The following is a 21,418-nucleotide window of genomic DNA, read 5'->3' on the forward strand; positions in this document are numbered from 1 at the left end:
GTTTTGAATTGTCCGTCCCTAATCGCACCCTTCTAACGAAGGTCACTATCCGCTTAAATAACAACTTCAGTTAATTAGGTGTGAGGACGAAAAGAGAGGCCCTCAGCAGTGAGTAACCACCAGGCTGGTCTAATGTTGTGGCGCATCAGAGTCAGTATATTACACTCTCTCTGGGAGGAGAAGACCTTTAACTGACTCCAGGCTTTTACATCACAGGGTGGTTGTCTATTATCACACACACACACACACACACACACACACACACACACACACACACACACACACACACACACACACACACACACACACACACACAAATGAACAACACAAAAACGTACACACTGAGGAGAGGAGTGTTAGGCGTCAGGCCAAAGCAGTAGATCAACGAGAGGGTGAGCCATGATATCTAAGGCTGCTAAATTGAGTTCCTCAAGGAAGGGGGATGTGTGTGGTGATTTAGAGCTGAATGGTTTAATCCAGCCAGATGCATTGCATTTTCTCCCCCATCTCTTCAGCCCCCACCCTGTCTAGTGTGAAGACGGGACTTCCTTTCAATTACCCAGAGTGCATTGTTGTCTGCCAGTTGTCAGTCAGGGGCGGTGACAGGGCTGCGGCGTGGTGGGACGACAGTGTCTCTCTTTCTTCTTTCTTTCTTCATTCCCTTCTCTTTCTCTCTCTCACTTTCTCTCTACACAAGCCTTTACTGTCTGCTTCCTGCTGTCATGACAACCAATGCAATATCTCACATCTGTCAAAGACGGCTGTTGCTTGATGTTAATAGGCTTCTATTGTAATTTACACCAAAGACTTAATTTGGGAAATAACAACGCTTCACTGAGTGAAGAGAAGAAGATAAACTAAGTTTTATTGAGTGTAAGGATTTTTTGTTTTTGTTGTTGACATTTTCTGTAAAAAATTTTCTTCTTGCCTCCCGGTGGCGCAGTGGTCTAAGGCACTGCATCGCAGTGCTAGCTGTGCCACCAGAGACTCTGGGTTCGAGCCCAGGCTCTGTCGCAGCCGGCCGCGACCGGGAGGTCCATGGAGCGACGAACAATTGGCCCAGCGTTGTCCGGGTTAGGGATGGTTTGGCCGGTAGGGATATCCTGATATCCTTGTCTCATCCCGCACTAGCGACTCCTCTGGCGGGCAGTGCGCAGTGTGCACTGACCAGGTCGCTAGGTGCGCGGTGTTTCCTCCGACACATTGGTGCTTCCGGGTTGGATGCGCGCTGTGTTAAGAAGCAGTGCGGCTTGGTTGGGTTGTGTTTTGGAGGACGCATAGCTTCCAACCTTCATCTCTCCTGAGCCCGTACGGGAGTTGTAGCGATGAGACAAGATAGTAACAACTAAACAATTGGATATCACGAAAAAGGGGGTGAAAGGGAAAAAAAAAAGTATTATTATTCTTCTTTAATTGAATGTTGGGGAAAAGTTCAACAAAGCTCAATTGAAAGCCTGTCTTTTCCGTTTCCGTAATGGCAATCCAAGAATCAGGGAGAAACATGAATATGATACTGCAATGATATCCTGTTCATATCCTGTTCATTCAAATAGCATCTGCAGGTCAAGGTGTTCTCTCTAAAAAAGAAGCTACTTCAACAGGAGGGGTGGAATGAATACATGTAACAAGTCCGTCTGTCGTGAGAAGAGCAGGTTTCTAGTACTACTTTCCCTGTACCATTTATCAGAATCGGCTGACACTGTGATCTCAAGCACAAAGAATCAATCCAAGAGAGAATAATTAAAGGAATTGTACAGTACAATCCCAAGGAAATGACTGAAGGAAAGCAAGCAAAACATCTCTCTCTCTCTCTCTCTCTCTCTCTCTCTCTCTCTCTCTCTCTCTGTCTCTCTCGCTCTCTCTCTCGCTCTCTCTCTCTCTCTCTCTCTCGCTCTCTCTCTCTCTCTCTCTCTCTCTCTCTCTCGCTCTCTCTCTATTGCTCTCTCGCTCAGAGACAAATAGAGTGAACGGGACGAAGCAGGTCAGGGAGGGCAGATGATTTAGTGGTGGAGTTAGACTAAAAGAGAGAGGGGAATAGAGAGATGGATGAGAGGAAGCAGCCCGAGGTGTCCATAGAGATTGAAGGGTTTATAGTGGGTGGCGAAAACAAAGCTGTGTGTTTGCAGTGGGTGAGGCCCAGAGGAGCATGGGGAGAGGGATCAACAGTGTCACTGGGAAAAAGGAGGGCGAGTGATAGAAAGAGAAGAATGACAGAGAACGAAGGGGGGAGAGGAAGGGACGGAGGAGAAATGATGGCGAACAATGGGGAGAGAGAGAGGGAGAGAGTGCTAAACAGAGATGGTGGAGGAATGATTGAGAAGAGGGGAGAGAGGTAGGGAAACATGATGAGATGGATTAAACTCCCAGTGAAAAGTGATGGGAGGACAGGAAATATGAGGACATAGAATAGATCATTCTGCCACTGAAAGAGATGGGATAAAGAACATGAATATATGTCATCGTCGCCACTCTCAAAATGTGACAGATAAGGCAGGACCCCAACTCAGAACTGCGAAGTCAGGCTAATCTAAAGAAATCATGAGACCATCTCACCATTTTGAGCATCTCACTCAAAATGACATTTGTGGGATATCCACAGGACTTTCCTTTAATCACGCAGCACAGCATTCGACTACGTCAAAAACTATGTTCATTTCCAAAAGACATGGACTTCAGCCCTCTGAACCTCTGAACATTTTATTTGTCAGAAAGATAATCCTTTGGATACAGGAATACAACTGTTCCCCTATGTTGATGCACAGATGCCATATTGCGTTATCCAAAGGATTATCTTTGTGACAAATAAAAGGGGCACATACTGTGGGATTCATCTTTGGTTTTGACATACAGGTAACTGCCAAAATAATGGAAACACTTGTGTAAATGAGGGATACAAAGTATAATGAAAGCAGGTGCTTCCACAGAGGTGTGGTTCCTGAGTTATTAAGGAATTAACATCCCATCATGCTCATGCATAAAAATGCTGGACAGGCCATTATTTTGGCCAATATTTTGGTTACCATGGCTATGCCCCCATCCACAGGGCACGAGTGGTCACTGAATGGTTTGATAAGCATGAAAACTATGTAAACCATGTGCCATGGCCATTTTAGTCTTCAAATCTCAACACAATTGAACACTTATGGAAGTTTCTGGAGTGGTACCTGAGACAGCGTTTTCAACAAAACCCCAAATGATGGAATTTCTTGTGGAAAAATGATATCGAGTTCAGTTCCAGCCAGTTCCAGACATTTGTAGAATCTATTCCAAGATGCATTGAAGCTGTTCTGTCTCGTGGTGGCCCAACGCCCTATAAAGACACTTTATGTTGGCGTTTCCTTTATTTTGGCAGTTACCTCTATTTCTCTGTATGGTGGAAAACTGTTATTTTCGTCTGTTATTTTTTACACTCTCTTTCATTCCTAATACGAGTTTTTCATCAACACACACATAAAGAGACACTTATTTTTTTTTATTCCACACCACAATCAGTAGTCTCACTGTCGGTAGCAACAGGTGCCTGTTCCCTGAGTAAAATCCAGTAGAGTGCCTCTCACTTCTTGTTACTGTAATGATGGAAAAATGCACTCTTCGCTTTGATCCAGAGTCAATGCTGTTGCTGTCTGTGATGGAAACACTCACTGAGCATGGTGGGCTTTTATCAGAGCTGACTTTCTTTAATCATGTCTTTCATCATCGAAGCGAAACAATGGTTATTTTGTGATTCATTTTTCCCCGTCACAAAGCCACTATTATGATAAACCATTCTAAAAAGCAGCGTGTGTGCATACTTATATGCCCATGAAAGTGCCATACAATTCCTAATAATGGCACCAGAGCATTGGTGCATTATTTCTCTGGATGCTACAGTACCTATTCCACCAAGCGAGGAAGAGCTCATTACTGAACAATATTTCCCGTCATGCCAAGATCACTGTGTCATTGAGAGAGAAAGAGGAGAGAGAGAGAGAGAGGCAGGGGAAGAGAGAGATATAAAGAGAGAAGGAAAGAGGGAAGAAGAGCGAGAGAGACAGAGACAGAGACAGAGAGAGCGAAAGAGAGGATGCTGAGCATTTCCCTCGGGAGTGTTTCTTCTTGAGGAGACTTTTCAGAGAGTAAGAGTGATATTGCTGATTTGACACGGCGTATGCAGCGAGGGAAGGACACGCGGAGATAAACAGTGTTTGTAAACACAAAGTAGCCAGAACTAAAGAAGAATAAAAAGCAGGCCATAAACATACCGCCAGAGGACGGCTTGGAGAAGTATACACGCACCTAAAGCTATAGAGATCGTCTCACATGTTGAGTTATCTGTTATCTGTGATTATAGGAAACAAACAAAGAGGATATTTCCGTATGTTTTTCTAAGCTCATACTAACCCTCCTCATAACTCCACGCATGTAAATACTCTAATTTTGCCAATGAGTTCTGAAGCATTCTTGTTAAGGCTTGACTAATTTGTTTTTTATCTGTTTCTGTCCAGAATCAAGTGCTGGCGAGAAGAATGCAAGGAAACGCCCCTAATGGAAAGGAATAGTACAATGGCTGCATTGAGGAAAAATGACAACCCTCCTTTTCAACCAGAATCCCACCACTAGGCTGTATTAAAGCAGTCAAGGGTACTGAATTAATGTCAAGCGTCTCGTGGAGGCAGCATCATGCTGCACCGCTGGAAGTAGCTGGAGGACCACCCATGGAGATTCCACCTTCTTGACATTCTCAATGCTCCTAACACGCGCCAAGTAAACAGAAATGCCTTCAAAGGTCAGCTGCTTATACTTGTTGACGGTCGTTTGCTGGGCTAGCGCTCTCTGGTACCTGAGTCTGTCCCGTCCCTCCACCTCCTACGTGGGCCAGCTGTCCATCCCCATCCGCCAGAAGACCAAGCTCACCAAGAACGTGACCTTCAGCAATATACGGACTCGGCCGCTCAACCCGCACTCCTTCGACTTTGTCATCAACGAGCCCAAGAAGTGTGAGACGGAGGCACCTTTCTTAGTCATCCTGATCAGCACCACCCACAAGGAGTTTGATGCACGTCAAGCGATTCGAGAGACGTGGGGCGACGAGAGCACGTTCGGCGATGGCGTTCGCGTCCTCACACTCTTCCTGCTTGGGAGGAACACGGATCCGGTGCTCAACCAGATGGTGGAACAGGAGAGCCAGATCTTCCACGATGTCGTGGTGGAGGACTTCATAGATTCCTACCACAACCTCACCCTCAAGACCCTGATGGGCATGCGCTGGGTGGCCACCTTCTGCCCCAAGGCACAGTACGTCCTCAAGACGGACTCGGACATCTACGTTAACATGGAGAACCTGGTCTACAACCTCCTCAAGCCCGCCAGCAAGCCGCGGAGACGCTACTTCACGGGCTACGTCATCAACGGAGGTCCGATCAGAGACATGCGCAGTAAGTGGTACATGCCCAGAGACCTTTACCCTGAGACTAAGTACCCGCCTTTCTGCTCGGGCACTGGGTACGTGTTCTCGGCGGATGTGGCCGAGCTCATCTACAAGACGTCCCTGCACACCAGACTGCTCCACCTGGAGGATGTGTACGTGGGGCTGTGCCTTCGTAAACTGGGCATCCACCCCTTCCAGAACAGTGGCTTCAACCACTGGAAGATGGCCTACAGTCTGTGCCGCTACCGACGGGTCGTAACGGTCCACCAGATCTCCCCGGAGGAGATGCACCGCATCTGGAATGACATGACCAGCAAGAAACACCTCAAGTGTTAATCAGCTACCTACATTTAGTGCCAATGTGAAGAGGTCCTGAATTCTTCATCTTCTTCTCCTTCTTCTTCTTCTTCTTTATTGCTTCTTCTCTTCCTCCTCCTCTGCCCCTTCCACCTCTTCCTATCTCTGCTTTTCTTTGTCACTGTACAGCACATGACCCTGAGGGAATAGTACTGTAACAATAACCGTCTGGCCGTTTGCATAGTCCAAGAGACGCTTCGCTAAAAGCCTCTTTATCAGACCAAGGTTTCTCTCTGCTGTTGTAACTCCTGCATTCTCCCCCTATTGATGAGTTTAAAGGCCACAGTTTAGAAAATCAAATAATTCTGTATATTTTCTGAAATATGTTTGATTTAAAAAATCCACTCTATGAAAATCAAATAATGTCCCACAATGCAACAGTATGCCATTTGCACCATATGTTGTTTATGAGATGAAATCACTAAAACACAGAGGTAGACGCTTAGCAGTGGGACAGAATGGCTCAGATGCTATTAGGCTAATCTATGTAGGCAATGCTGCTAATTTCCAGAACAACTGGCCCTATTACTGAAGTAGTAGGGATGATAAGAAATACCAAGATATACAACCTATGTAAACGTTCTGCTGTCAGTTAGGTTGATAATGAATGTCCACTCTTAATTTCCAGTCTTTGTATATTTAATAAAGATGTATTTGTGGGATGTACTGTTTTGGTACCGCAACAGATGTTGTCATAGTGAAAAGACCATGATAAGTTCACAATAGACATAGATTGAGTGTTCATTGGAATGATCTAAGATTGTTAGAACAGGAGACTAACAGTTCAATGGACCTACTGTGTGACACGACGGACATACATGCCTCTGCAATTGGGTTGTAATATGCTGTTTTAAAGATCAAACCTATTTTCTTACTATGGATCTGGAGTCCTTTGTATTGTACTAGGTAGAGAATGGCTTCATTTCTTGGACACCCGTAATTTTATGGGACGGTACAAATGGCGATGTAACGGCATTAACCACATGCATTCCCTGGTGAATGTTATTCCATCTGTATGTGAGGCGCAATTCTTTCCCCCCGCTCTTTAAGCCGCGCGGTGACGAGACAGACGGCAGAGTGTTATATTTTCTATTACTTGAAACCGGACGGACGACACAACCAACGGCTGCATTACATTAAAGACGTGTTTCATTTGAGAGTGTATTCCCTTTTTTCATACGTATTTTTTTAAAGTCTGTCATTTATTATGTCCTAATAAGAGGACAGTTTATAATATTGTTTAATTATTCAATGGGTTTTTATTTCAATACATGCAGTGGACTGACAAATACCTATTTATACCTGAATTAAGGACTTCAGCTTTACCCAAGTCCCTCTCTGTAGCTGCAGTGTGTCAGGTAATGAATTGGAAACATGTTCGGCGCTCATTAAGATTGCCTATCAACACAACTCTCTGTGTAAAGCTGTCAACACGCCATGAACAACTACTCAGAGAAACGCCTTCATGCTATGACTCTGAACTACTCAGCTGAATGCTCAAGATTTACATTTGCTCATCTGTAGAGCTGTGTGTGTGTGTGTTTTGATTTTTCAATTAGGTTCCCCATTAGCCAAAGCCAATGTCGACAGCTAGTTGTACATGGGTCCAACACATACATTACAGACATTTAAAAACATGAACATGTAGTGTGTGTGTGTGTGTGTGTGTGTGTGTGTGTGTGTGTGTGTGTGTGTGTGTGTGTGTGTGTGTGTGTGTGTGTGTGTGTGTGTGTGTGTGTGTGTGTGTGTGTGTGTGTGTGTGTGTGTGTGTGTGTGTGTGTGTGTGTGTGTGCGCGTGTGCGTGTGTGTGATGTATGAATAGAGCTCCAGTAATTGGTTCTTCCTATCAGTGAGAGCAGGTTTGTCAGATGCAGACAGGTGTGTGTGTGTGTGTGTGTGTGTGTGCGTGTGCGTGTGCGTGCGCATATATGTGATGTATGAATAGAGCTCCAGTAATTGGTTCTTCCTATCGGTGAGGGCAGGTTTGTCAGATGCAGACAGGTGTGTGTGTGTGTGTGTGTGTGTGTGTGTGTGTGTGTGTGTGTGTGTGTGTGTGTGTGTGTGTGTGTGTGTGTGTGTGTGTGTGTGTGTGTGTGTGTGTGTGTGTGTGTGTGTGTGTGCGTGTGTGTGCGTGTGCATGCGTGCGCGTGCGTGCGCGTGTGTGTGATGTATGAATAGAGCTCCAGTAATTGGTTCTTTCTATCAGTGAGAGCAGGTTTGTCAGATGCAGACAAGTGTGTGTGTGTGTGTGTGTGCGTGTGCGTGTGCGTGTGCGTGCGCGTGTGTGATGTATGAATAGAGCTCCAGTAATTGGTTCTTCCTATCAGTGAGAGCAGGTTTGTCAGATGCAGACAGGTGTGTGTGAGGTGAGAACACTTTGAAACACAAGTTTACCAACATGGCTCCTGGGAGCTGCTAGGAGCCTCTGGGAAGTTAGATAGATTCTATATAGAACAAAAGGGGATTCTCAACAGTATATATGTTGAACACACAATGACACTCTGTGGTAAAACATTTACAGTGTTCTCACAAACAATATGGACTTGAAATCTTTGGGGACAGACACATCTCTATGTCCTAACCGTTTTCCTCACAATAGGAGTATTTCCAGATGCTGTTCTGGTAGAAAATCTATTCGGTTAACTTGTGATCACTTGAAACCCCTTGAAATGTAATTGTACTTTTAGTACTGTCGATTCTAAATGGTGTTTTGATGGCTTTGCTCCATCCTAAATGCATCCACTTTACTACGTGTTACCTTCAATCCCAGAGCTTGTTCAGTCGTATGACCATTTAGCTGACGGTTTTCTATTAAATGACTCACAGGTGACGCATTCACTATATGACTCGTTTTGTGTTCCTTAGATTGCAGTTATATTTTCAGTGTTGTGCAACAAACGGAACAATTGGGAATAACATACTGTAGTAATGGAAGACATGGGAGACATGGAGGCATCAGCCAGACAGACGGAGAAGGCAAACTGCTGAGTTGACAGATAACGGTAGTTCTGGTGAGTCTATGAAGTGAATTAATTTGTGTGTTTATCGCAATGGGACCTAGGCCAAAAATATATATATTTCGGAAAATAAAGAGATACAAGTTTCTTAGTAAACTTTTATCACATTCAAAGTGCATTTAAGTAAAAAACTGAACCAGATAAAAATGAGCAGCCCAAGTTTAAAAAATCTGGTACCAATCTGAGGGCAGCATGAACCATCTGCCGTGGTAGCAAAGGGCTCTTTCAGATGAGGGCTCATTGAAAGCAGCTGGGCACACAATCGTTTTTATTTTCGGTGATGCTATTGTGTCACTGGATTCTCTCTGAATATACAATGGGATTATGGAGTGTTGCTTTTGGTTGGTGCTGTTCAGTGGGAGGAATATGCATAGGGATGTTCTGCATCTGTTTCACAGAGGGGGTGGATCTAATAGGGAGAAGTTATCTAGGTTACTCATTGTGAACTGTTTTGTGTTGAGACTGTGGTCTGTGTGTATGGGAGCATACACACGGGAGAGGGGGGGGGGGTCATTTTTATTCTAGTACCAATCTCCTAGGAGACAAGCTCCCTCACCCACACTGTGATGAAGCAGAAAAAATGAGCTGATTATGCGGAATTTAAAATCCAAAGTTTTTCCCACATCTGCCAATCAACATCTATCTCCTCTGGAACTGTCTTCCACAGTGCTGTATGTGAGCAGGCCTGTCGGTGCTTGCCGTGCTGTATGTGAGCAGGCCTGTCGGTGCGTGCCGTGCTGTATGTGAGCAGGCCTGTCGGTGCGTGCCGCGCTGTATGTGAGCAGGCCTGTCGGTGTGTGCCTGTAGGCCTACACATGCCAAAGCAATACTCCACCACATGGGTAAATACCACAACTCAATCCTCAGTGCTGAGTAGTTCCAAACATCTATTGACGCGGTCTTGTACTCTGTAGAGGGCACACTGTATTTGGCTGTTGGTGACATTTTCTTATTACTTAGAACTGACTTAACGGTCAGAATTTGATGCAGTGCCGCAATGATCCTCTCACATTATTAATCTTTGTCACAGTTGCTGGATTTTAAAAGTGTGATAAATATGCATGAAACAAAAGGCGATTTGTTTGGATCGGGAGGTTTTGGTATTTTATTTGCATTGCCCCCCTGCAAATCCGTTCAATCGGAATACTTACAAGAGAGGCGAGCAGAGAGACAAGCTGGGTTTGTGTTCTTGTGTCAGCTATCTTTTACTCCATTGAACCACAACGATAATATCATGCCTGTCACTGCAGTTTTTAGGGAAGGGATTTTGTCTGCCTCGTTTTTCAAACAAGGTTTTATATTTGCCCCAAGACAATTTGTGAAGGCAGTACTGGCTTGTGAAGGCAGGCTTTGAATATATGACATCAAATCGCATGCAGACATTTCCTCAGACATATCTTATATTTGTAAGACATCCTGTTGACATGTAATCCCTAAAGCTAATGCAATACGTCATTCATGGAGACCCTGACTGCTTTGAACATTCAGTATTGTCCAATAGTTAGAGGATAAAAACTGAATATTCCTGGCTCACTAAAGACGTGTCGTCAAAGCACACAATCAACTCTGACTCATACTGAGTCAACTCTGACTCATACTGAATCAACTCTGACTCATCCTGAATCAACTCTGACTCATACCGAATCAGCTCTGACTGATACCGAATCAACTCCAACTCATACTGCTCATACTGCTCAGTTGACATTCATTCCCTCTCTTTCTGTTCTCTACGCCACAAGTCTGTCTGCATCGCTATCTCTATCTGTATCTATCTCTGTCTCTATCTCTGTCTCTTTCGCTCTCTGTCCTTCTATCCATTTAGTTGAACAACCCCACATTCACTTTCCTAAAAGTGATTCGATTACAATCTTAAAGACGGCTCTGTATGCATCACATCCTTTTTTGCCACTTCAACAGCTTCAACTATTTGCGTAATAGTATTCACCCCATTTCATTTAGTCCAAGACCGAGACGCCATTTGCAAACCACCAACCAGCAAAATCAAAAAAACATGACATTAATATTGAATTCTTCCTTAAGAGACTTGCCGTGGTGGATAGACAGGATTCAGCCCTATGTGAATTATGCTCTGTCATACATAACAGATGGATGGGATTTAAATGGGCCGCATACATCAGCCAGAGACTAGGAGGAGCGCTGTGACACCCAAGGAAACAGAGGAATGCTCCTGTGATAAATGAACTCTTTAAAGTGCAGAATGAACCCATTCTGTTAGACGTGATGGAGATGGTCTGTGAGCTAGGCCTACTCCACCTTCCTCCTCTGACTCCGTTCGTTGCAATGCATTGGAAAGTAGCTGACTTGTATTTATGGTTAGCGCCTCCCACCGCCTCAGACGAGGCAGCCCTGCTTTATTTGATTTGATTTATTTGATTGTGCGAGGCGAGGCGGTCGTGGCCGTGGAGGTGGCGACCATAAATACCTGATGGGATTCATAAAGAGGGTGATTCAGACCACCGCTGATGCTAAATAGACCAGGTACCACACTGAAGCACACCGTGTCAAGGCAAGTCCATTACAGAAACCATCCTAAAGCCAGCAGCACTCCATTGCTTAACATTACAGTCGCATGCCGTTATACCCCAGAACATCGCCTGTGACAGAAACAGTAATAGGTTACTTATGTCACAAGGAAGGTATTATGTTTCGGATGCCTCCCATGTCTCTTCTGTCTCCTTCCCCCAAAACCACAAAGAAGACATTGAGAAATACCCGACCTGAAGTCCCCTTGTGATAATAGACATTCTATAAGGTAAGCCTGCTGCTTACAACATCCTGTTTTGAGGCCATGTCAAGTATTGTACCATGGTGAATCACAGTGTTTATGTGGTGTTGTCTCAGACGGACTGATAGGGGTCAAGGCTGTGTTCCTCTGTTCTCCCGACCATGACAGACTCAGCAGTGTTCACAGCAGCATACCTAACCCATCCGGACAGCTAGGAGGGTTCCTCTAGTCTACACTAGCCCAGCCAAGAGACTCAGGCCTGGGATAGCTCTGGGCAACCCTAGCTTTATGAATCATACAACATCTGGGTATTAAACTGCAGTCACGTGGCGGATCACAATCGTATCCCACCGGTTGTCTGGGCTAGTTGGGAGGTATTGCATTCCAAAGGATTCATCATTCGTCACAATTATTTGTAACGTCCATTGATGTTGTTATTGTTGTCAAAAGGAGATTGTAATTAATAAGCTTTTAACGAACTTTTGATACATTTCTCCTGACACTTTAATGATCTCAGTAGTAATTCACAATATTTGACCAGGAAGCGAATAAATGGATTAATCACTCAACGTGTTGACAGATTATTTGATTTAGGATGTTGATATACAGTGGCTTGCGAAAGTATTCGGCCCCCTTGAACTTTGCGACCTTTTGCCACATTTCAGGCTTCAAACATAAAGATATAAAACTGTATTTTTTGTGAAGAATCAACAACATGTGGGACACAATCATGAAGTGGAACGACATTTATTGGATATTTCAAACTTTTTAACTAATCAAAAACTGAAAGATTGGGCGTGCAAATGTGTGGGAATGTTTGAAGCCTGAAATGTGGCAAAAGGTCGCAAAGTTCAAGGGGGCCGAATACTTTCGCAAGGCACTGTAAGACTGACCGGATTGGTTCAGAATACAGTAGTGCTTTAGAGTAGGAGTTCAGCAGAACTTGTACGATGTTGACGTCACACTATCGCCTCAGGCTAGTCTCAATATGCAAGACACATGACAAGAAGAGCTTTAAGATACTATCATCGTGATCAATCGCTGCATTGAAATCAATCCTCTCAAACGGCTCTTTCCATAAGCCCCATTGATACAATATCCCCAAGCCTGATCTGTCAGATGTTCTTTAAGATTGGTGTCTTTCAAGTTTTTAACTTTTATCTACAGAGTTCTTAAATACCATTAATAATAATTAAAACCCAGTTAAGTGGTCGGGCGCTGCGGTAAAAGAAAGATAAAAGTGGAAATTGAATTTCTCAGACGATCATTAACAGAGGCCTGTGTTGAGCAGATGAGATGCAGGGAGCTGAGGAGGAGAATTAGGTGGCTCATTTGGGAGGCAATTAATCTCTATTGAAATCTCTTCCATCTCCGTCCTGCTCTTCACTTCGCTCTCTTATTCACCTGACCTACATCCCAGGATGCAATGCTGGCAATCCAGCAGCAAACCAGCCTTAGTACTGAGCAGGGCAATGGAGCTCTGTAGGAAAGAGGGAGAAGACGGAGGAAGGGATGGAGGGAGGATTATATCAAACCCTCCTTTCTATCTCACTTTTGTCATGTAAGGAGTGCATCTCAGAGAGTCAGCGTGTTTTAGCTTTAAGACTGAGGTGACAGGCCAGATGGATCTCTCTCTCTCTCCCTCTCTCTCTCTCCCTCTCCCTTTGTCTCTCTCACTCACGTTTTGGTGATGCTGTGGTTGTCACTTTCTCAGTTTCCCAGTCACAGTCACCCTCCAGTCACCCCCCAGTAATCTGATAACCCAGGGCTTGAGCTCAGTGTGACAATCTGTTTTCTCTCTCTCTCTTCGTTTTCCTCATCCCCATCTCTCTCCAGTTTCCATTTTTTCCCTATAAGGCTCCCTCAATCGTCCGCACACAGAGAGAAATCCCCAGCAGATGCCTGTGAAGCTGTTGACAGATTGCATCACAGAGGACGGGACAATACTTTGTGTGTGTCGGCTTCAGACAGCCAGAACAGCTTGGAAAACACAACAGGGCTATTTCTGGGAAAGCTATGCGCGGGAGATCAGGCATTTCTGTCAGCAGAGATTTCCATTGAGTTTCAATGAAGAATGAAGAATTCATTGTTTTTTATTCAACGGCCCTCCTAAATCAATCTCTGGAGAGTGCTTTAAGGAAGAGCCGGTCTGAAACGTCTTCACACCTTTGGCCCCTTATCAAATCATCACAGCAGTGCTGCTTATAGTTCTAATACTATTATAAGCCTCCGCACAGCATCCTTATAGTCAAAAGCATGTCAATTATGCTTCCTATTCCCTACACAAGAGTTCCTATTTCCTATTCCCTACCTCCTTGTCTTTGTTCCTATACTTCCTCTAAGCCACCATAATTGTTTTCTCATCCTACTGGGAAAGATGCCCTCAGAGACAACAGTTTCATCTCATCTGCAAATAGAAACTAATAAAGCGAATCCAATCAATATCTATTAGATGTGGCACTTACTTCGCCTGCGATACTTTGTAGCTTTGTGGGAATGAAAAGATAACGCCGATTCCAAGGTAATTTAATCAGCCCGAATAGTGCCGTCAATTTCAATTGGATTAAATGTGACCCCTTTGAGACGAATGCATTTGTTTCTTTCCTTCCCTATCAAATGATAATGACGGCACTTGATTAATTGAAAAGGGAACCAAATCTCCATGTGACGCAGTCTAAAAAGAGGATTTATTTACCTCACCTGTTTGATTTCATGTGTTTGGAAGGGCTGGTGATTCAGCTGTGTATTTATCTGTGTAGGAAAGGGAGGTACGCAGCAACAGCGAGTGGACGAGGGACTGACAAAGAAATATTCCCCTCTCACTTTCTAAACTTTATCATCCCTATTTATGTCTCTTTACTATATCTCCCTTATATAGATACGTGTAAGCCCTGATCTGTGAACACTATTTGTCTTTATCTGATCACTGTCATTATCAGTTCCAAGCTCAACTGACTGCAATCTAACATCTGAAGATCAGCTCTCAGATCAGCATGCTCATATTGTCACAGTGTAGTTCCACCTGTATGGGATGTTTCAGCTAGACGCATACAACTGTCCAAAAGATTAATAGCTGGCTGTGTCATTTTTCATTTCAAGGGGATTTGGCTCAAGGTTATGATGTTTCTTCAACTTAAGAGGAAATAAAATATGTGTGTGTGTGTGTGTGTGTGTGTGTGAGAGAGAGAGAGAGAGAGAGAGAGAGAGAGAGAGAGAGAGAGAGGGAGAGAGAGAGAGAGAGAGAGAGGGCAGGTGTTTTATATGCAGACAGGGTTGTGGCTGTGAGGACAGAAAGAAACATGAGAGAATGAAAAATAGCTGCCACCATCTGTTCATCAGTCTCCTGTCCAAAACCCAAAAGCAACAAGGGTATTTCAGAGAGAGAGCGAGAGGAGGGGGGGGGGGTACGATGAATGGAAGGTTTTGGAGTGTCACACTGACAGTGATGGATCTTTGGTCTAGAGCTTCATGTTTGTCGGTGTCCACATCCACAAGGACTTAACATGGTCCTCTCACACCCCTCCGCCTCGGGAGGATGAAAATATTTGGCATGGCCCCTCAGATCCTCATAAAGTTCTACAGCTTCAAATTCGAGAGCATATTGACTAGCTGCATCACCGCTCGGTATGGTAACTGCACCGCAGTCGATCGCAAGGCGCTACAGAGGGTGGTGTTGATGGCCCAGTACATCACTGGAGCTGAGCACCCTGCCATCCCAGACCTTTATACCAGGCAGTGTCAGAGGAAGGCCCAGGAAAATTGTGAAAGACCCCAGCCACCCAAGCCATAGACTGTTCTCTCTGCAACCACACAGCAAGCGGTACCAGAGCACCATGTCTTGGACCAAAAGGCTCCTGAACAGCTTCTACCCCCAAGCCATACATTTTTTTTTACCTTTACTTAAGTAGGCATGTCAGTTAAGAACAAATTGTTATTTACAATGATGGCCTACACCAGCCAAACCCGGATGACGCTGGGACAATTGTGCGCCGCCCTAAGGGACTCCCAATCATGGCCGGTTGTGATACAGCTTGGATTCGAACCAGGGTGTCTGTAGTGATGCCTCTAGCACTGAGATGCAGTGCCTTAGACCGCTGCACCCCTCGGGAGGCCATAAGACGACTGAACAGTTTATCAACTAGCTACCCGGACTATTGAATTTACCCTTTTTTGCACTGACACTCTTACATTGATTCTATGCACGCTCACTGGACTCTACCCACACACTCCCACATGCTTACACAGACACTCACTACATACGCTCACAAAAAAACACACTTTCCACATACACTGCTGCTACTCTGTTTATTATCTATCCTGATTGCCCCTACCTACAAGATACAGAACGGCAGGCAGGCTCAGGGTCAGGGCAGGCAGAGGTCAATAATCCAGGGCAGTGTCACAAGGTATAGAATGGCATGCAGGCTCAGGGCAGGCAGAATGGTCAAAACCGGGAAAAGTAAAAAAAAAAAAAAAAATAAATAAATAAGGACTAGGGGGGGGGCAGGAGACCAGTAAATCCACTGGTAGGCATGACATGACGAACTTGCAACAGACAAACAGAGAACACAGGTATAAATACCCTGCGGATAATGGGGAAGATGGGCGACACCTGGAGGGGGGTGGAGACAAGCACAAAGACAGGTAAAACAGATCAGGGTGTGACAACATGTACGTTTTACTTGGTACCCCTTGTAGATATCCACGTTATTGTTGTTTATTGTGTTAGTATTTCATATTAGCAGGTTTTGTTACTCTTTTTAACTCTGCATTGTTGGGAAAGGTCTCGTAAGTACGCTGTAAAGTCTAAACCTGTAGTATTCAGCTCTGGTGACAAATAAAATTAGATTGGTTTAGATTTGATTTAGGTTAGAAGAGCTAAAGTAAAAGTGCAATATCAAAAATACCAGTTTGGACAAACACAAGGTCAGTGATTACATAACTTTGGGTGTTAGTCATCTAACCTTTCCTTTCCAATCCATTTAATTTACCCGTCCCGGCTTCTCTGCTGGGGAAGATAATGGGAAAATGTAATTAAGGCGATTGGCAGTGGGCTCTTGTCACAGGGGGATTGTGGGGGATATGGCTTCTGTGGACTGATGGGGAGATAATCTGGGATAGGATAATGGCCACGGGAGAATAGCACTGAGGCTCTTTATGGCAGTAATAATCAGTACCTCGACTGGCACTGCAAGGTGAGACACACACACAAGCATGCACACGCACACAAACAAACACACGCAGGGGCGGACACACACACACACACACCTGCATGCTGACACACACACACAGGGCTGAATGATATCAGTGTCAGCTGAAAGGCTCCCTCCTGGAGTTGTATTGACTCAAAACACTTAGAGGGGCTCTACACTTACCCAATCATGACAAATCACTGTTCCCAATGTCTGGCTGTCACACCTGAGGGGACTGTAATGACAGCTCAGAGCAAGGAAGGGAACAGCCCTTCTGCAACTCATAATGGACCAATCATGTGTTCTGCTTTATCGTATTGCTCCTCCTTTGTGTTACTTTGTTGCTGTACTACATTATTTCAGTGCACTGTATGTCTCAAGTGCTGCGATTGGTGGATGCTTGTGTCGTGCGGTTGTTTCAGCCTGCTAATTTGAATGCTTGTATTGTTGCTCTGGCTGATGAGTGTCTGCTTAGTGACTAAGATGTCATGTGCATGTCGATGTAATGTACTTCAGTAGGCTTCGTCTTGTTGCTTCTATTGGAATGTATCAGAAAAAGGTAAGACCCAGACCGCGTCGAAGTAACAATGTGTATTACAGCAACAGGGACAAAGGTACAGGACGGCAGGCAGGTTCAGGCTCAGGTGAGGCAGAGGTCGATCCTCCAGAGATGGGGCAAAGGTACAGGACGGCAGGCAGGCAGAGTGGTCAGGCGGGCAGGCTCAGGGTCAGCACAGGCAAGGGTCTTTCTTTCCTGTGGCGGTCCTCATGAGAGCCAGTTTCATCATAGCCCTTGATGGTTTTTGCGACTGCACTTGAAGAAACTTTCAAAGTTCTTGAAATATTCCGAATTGACTGACCTTCATGTCTTAAAGTAATGATGGACTGTTTTTTATCTTTGCTTATTTGAGCTGTTCTTGCCATAATATTGACTTGGTATTTTGCCATAGGGCTATCTTCTGTATACCATCCCTACCTTGTCACAACACAACTGATTGGCTCAAATGCATTAGAAAGGAAAGAAATTACACAAATTAACTTTTAACAGGGCACACGTTGTTAATTTAAATTAATTCCAGGTAACTACCTCATGAAGCTGGTTGAGAGAATGTCAAGAGTGTGGAAAGCTGTCATCAAGGCAAAGGGTGGCTACTTTGAAGAATCTCAAATATAAAATACATATTGATTTGTTTAACACTTTTTTGGTTACTACATGATTCCATATGTGTTGTTTCATAGTTTTGATGTCTCCACTATTATTCTACAATGTAGAAAATAGTCAAAATAATGAACAACCCTGGAATGAGTTGAATCCTGGCCGTGGAGAGTGGACACCTTGGCCGTGTGGATCCTGGCCGTGGAGAGTGGACACCTTGGCCGTGTGGGTCCTGGCCTTGGAGAGTGGACACCTTGGACGTGTGGATCCTGGCCGTGGAGAGTGGACACCTTGGACGTGTGGATCCTGGCCGTGGAGAGTGGACACCTTGGCCCTATGGATCCTGGCTGTGGAGAGCTCCATAAGTACAATTTCCTTAAATGTGAGCAGCCATTGTTACAATGGTAACTGATGAGGTGGAATCCACCTTTGTACAATCATTTTCTTAGCAGCTGTTGTTCCTGCCAATGACACTCTCCGTAAGCGCTCTGACAAGTGCAAATCAGAGTCAACACAAAGCAACTTCACGATTGGATCTAATGGTAGTATTTTATCTATAAGTACAGAGATGGCATGGTTGACTTTCCCCCAGAATTCAACCCCCCCGGGCATTTCCACAGCACATGCTCAAAAGTACCAAGGTCCCCTGTGGTGCAGAACTCACATAATGGTGATGAACTAATACCCATGTGATGTCTTTTTTTAGGTGTTAGATTGGTTCTATGGCAAAAATATTAATGAATTGGTGATTGGGGTTCTAGATGACCAAATATATTTTTTCATACCGTCTCCCAATTTATTTGTCTGTCAGCAAGTCTAAAATCATTTTCCAATACAGTGGATAGACATAATGGTTTTTGTGCTGCAAGAATTAATTGACTATAGATATCAAGAAACAACTCCTTATGAGGGGCGCCTGTCCGTTGGAAGTTTGACCAATGGGTGTATTGCTAATTCTGCTCCCCAGGGGACCCCATAGGCTCGCGGGGACAGGCGTCGTTGAAGGTAAAGACAAAATTATGAACCTGGGACATTAAAACACTTGTGGATTTCCTGGAAACTGAGGAGTCCATTCACATTGAATATGTATTCGAAAGTATAAACACCTTTCTTAGACCAAGAATCTGATGTAAATGGTTTCTTACATGCTAAGAATTCTTTATTACGCCATATTGGAGAGTATGAATGCCATTTAAGATTAGATCTAATATGCTTCTCTGTAGCTTTCCACACATTTACTGAGTATGCTATAATGCCTTCCACCTGGCTACCCCTACATCTCAGCACCCACTACAGCAACTAAGTAAAACTAAGTGCATGCTCTTCAACCGATTTCTGCCCGCACCCGCCCGCCCGACTGGCATCACCACTCTGGACGGTTCTGACCTAGAATATGTGGACAACTACAAATACCTAGGTGTCTGGTTAAACTGTAAACTCTCCTTCCAGACTCACATTAAGCATCTCCAATCCAAAATTAAATCTAGAATCGGCTTCCTTTTTCACAACAAATCCTCCTTCACTCATGCTGCCATTACATACCCTCGTAAAACTGACTATCCCACCGATCCTTGACTTCGGCGATGTCATTTACATAATAGCCCCCAACACTCTACTCAGCAAACTGGATGTAGTTTATCACAGTGCCATCTGTTTAGTCCCCAAAGCCCCATATACTACCCACCACTGCGACCTGTATGCTCTCGTTGGCTGGCTCTCACTACATATCCGTCGCCAAACCCACTGGCTCCAGGTCATCTATAAGTCTTTGCTAGGTAAAGCCCCTCCCTTATCTCATCTCACTGGTCACCATAGCAGCACCCATGTGTAGCATGCGCTCCAGCAGGTCTATTGCATGGGTCATCCCCAAAGCCAACTTCCTTTGGCCGCCTTTCCTTCCAGTTCTCTGCTGCCAATGACTGGAACAAATTGCAAAAATCTCTGAAGCTGGAGTCTTATATCTCCCTCTCTAACTTTAAGCATCAGCTGTGAGAGCAGCTTACCGATCAGTGTACCTGTACATAGTCAATCTGTAAATAGCCCACCCAACTACCTCATCCCCATATCTCTACTTGCACATAATCTTCACATCTATCACTCCAGTATTAATGATAAATTGTAATTATTTCACCTCTATGGCCTATTTATTGCCTACCTCCCAACATTTCTACACAAGACAGATGTTATTTCCGTTGTGTTATTGACTGTACATTTGTTTATTTGTAACTGTTGTTTGTCGCACTGCTTTGCTTTATCTTGTCCAGGTCGCAGTTGTAAACGAGGACTTGTTCTCAACTGGCCTACCTGGTTAAATAAAGGTGAAATAACATTTTCAAACAATGCACATTTTTTAGGAGTCAGTCCAGAAAATCTTGTAATCTAATTGGTGAACATATGGAATCTTCTATAGCATGCCAGGGAACAGAAGCTGTTGGGTTCAACCAGGTCTTCAGGAAATTAATTTGGAATGATAGGTGATACATGTTTAGATTAGGAACTGCAAGTCCAACTGATGCTTCTGTTCTCTGTAGTGTTGTGTATAATCTGTGGTCTCTTTCTCCCCCAAATGAACTTTTTTTTATGACAGTCAGGTTTAGACCAATAGTCTATATAGGAAGTATCAGGTTTGAAGGTAAGACCCAGATGCAGACTGTCGGAGTAACAATGTTTATTATGGCAACAGAGCAGGCGAACATCAGGTCAAGGCAGGCAGGGGTTGATAATCAGAGTAGTGGGAGAAAGATACAGGATGGCAGGCAGGCTTAGGGTCAGGCAGGTGGGCGGGCTCAGAGACAGGACAGGCAAGGGTCAAAACCAGGAGGGCGAGAAAGAGAGAGACTGGGGAGAAGCAGGAGCTGAGACGAAAAACGCTGGTTGTCTTGACAAACAAGACGAACTGGCAACAGACAAACAGAACGAACACAGGTATGAATAACCCCGGGATAATGGTGAAGAGGGGTGACACCTGGAGGGGGGTGGAGACAATCACAAAGACAGGTGTAACAGATCAGGGTGTGACAGAGGCAGTGGTAAAGAGGCAGCGGTAACATGGAACCCAGAAAATTGATACGAGGGAGGTCATTCATTTTAATAATTGAGATTCTAGCATGCGAAGTGGCCATACCGGACCGTTTTCTTCACATTTTCAAACAGTACATTTGTATTTTACATTTGGGTGAGTTTTTTTTCTTACCTGAGTAGCCTCGGTTCCCTGCCAAAAATACAATTTAACCATCTAGTGTTCAGCTAAATAACAATGTCAAATACAGGTGGCCTAGTCAAATAATTAACCGTTACTCTCTCGCAGGAAACCTTCACTCTTGCGCAGACATTAAGAAACGAATCATGACCATTTGAAAAATAAGACAGAAGTTTGAGCGAGAATAAAGATGACTTTCGAGTAGTAAGACATGCATAAAAGGAAGATGCCATTAATAAAGGGCTAGATGCGTCTTATATGGTGAGTTACCGAGTGGCTAGGACAGGCAAGCCACACACTATTGTGGAGGACGTAATTCTTCCTGCTGCAGATATGGCTGGCAC

At 44.4% G+C, this 21,418-nt stretch overlaps 1 protein-coding gene across 2 annotated transcripts in view; it reads left to right on the plus strand.

The window, feature by feature from the left end:
- LOC109879435 (beta-1,3-galactosyltransferase 1) overlaps positions 1-6,921 on the plus strand; it is a 124,099-nt gene extending 117,178 nt beyond the window's left edge. For both annotated transcript variants that reach the window (XM_020471607.2, XM_031792516.1), the window contains one exon: positions 4,485-6,921. In XM_020471607.2, coding sequence (XP_020327196.1) covers positions 4,754-5,743 — 990 coding nt within the window. In that variant the 5' untranslated portion in view covers positions 4,485-4,753 and the 3' untranslated portion in view covers positions 5,744-6,921. The remainder of the gene's footprint in view (positions 1-4,484) is intronic.
- The last annotated feature ends 14,497 nt before the right edge of the window (positions 6,922-21,418 follow it).

This window comes from Oncorhynchus kisutch, linkage group LG16 (assembly GCF_002021735.2).
Source record: "Oncorhynchus kisutch isolate 150728-3 linkage group LG16, Okis_V2, whole genome shotgun sequence".
Classification (NCBI taxonomy): Eukaryota; Metazoa; Chordata; class Actinopteri; order Salmoniformes; family Salmonidae; genus Oncorhynchus; species Oncorhynchus kisutch.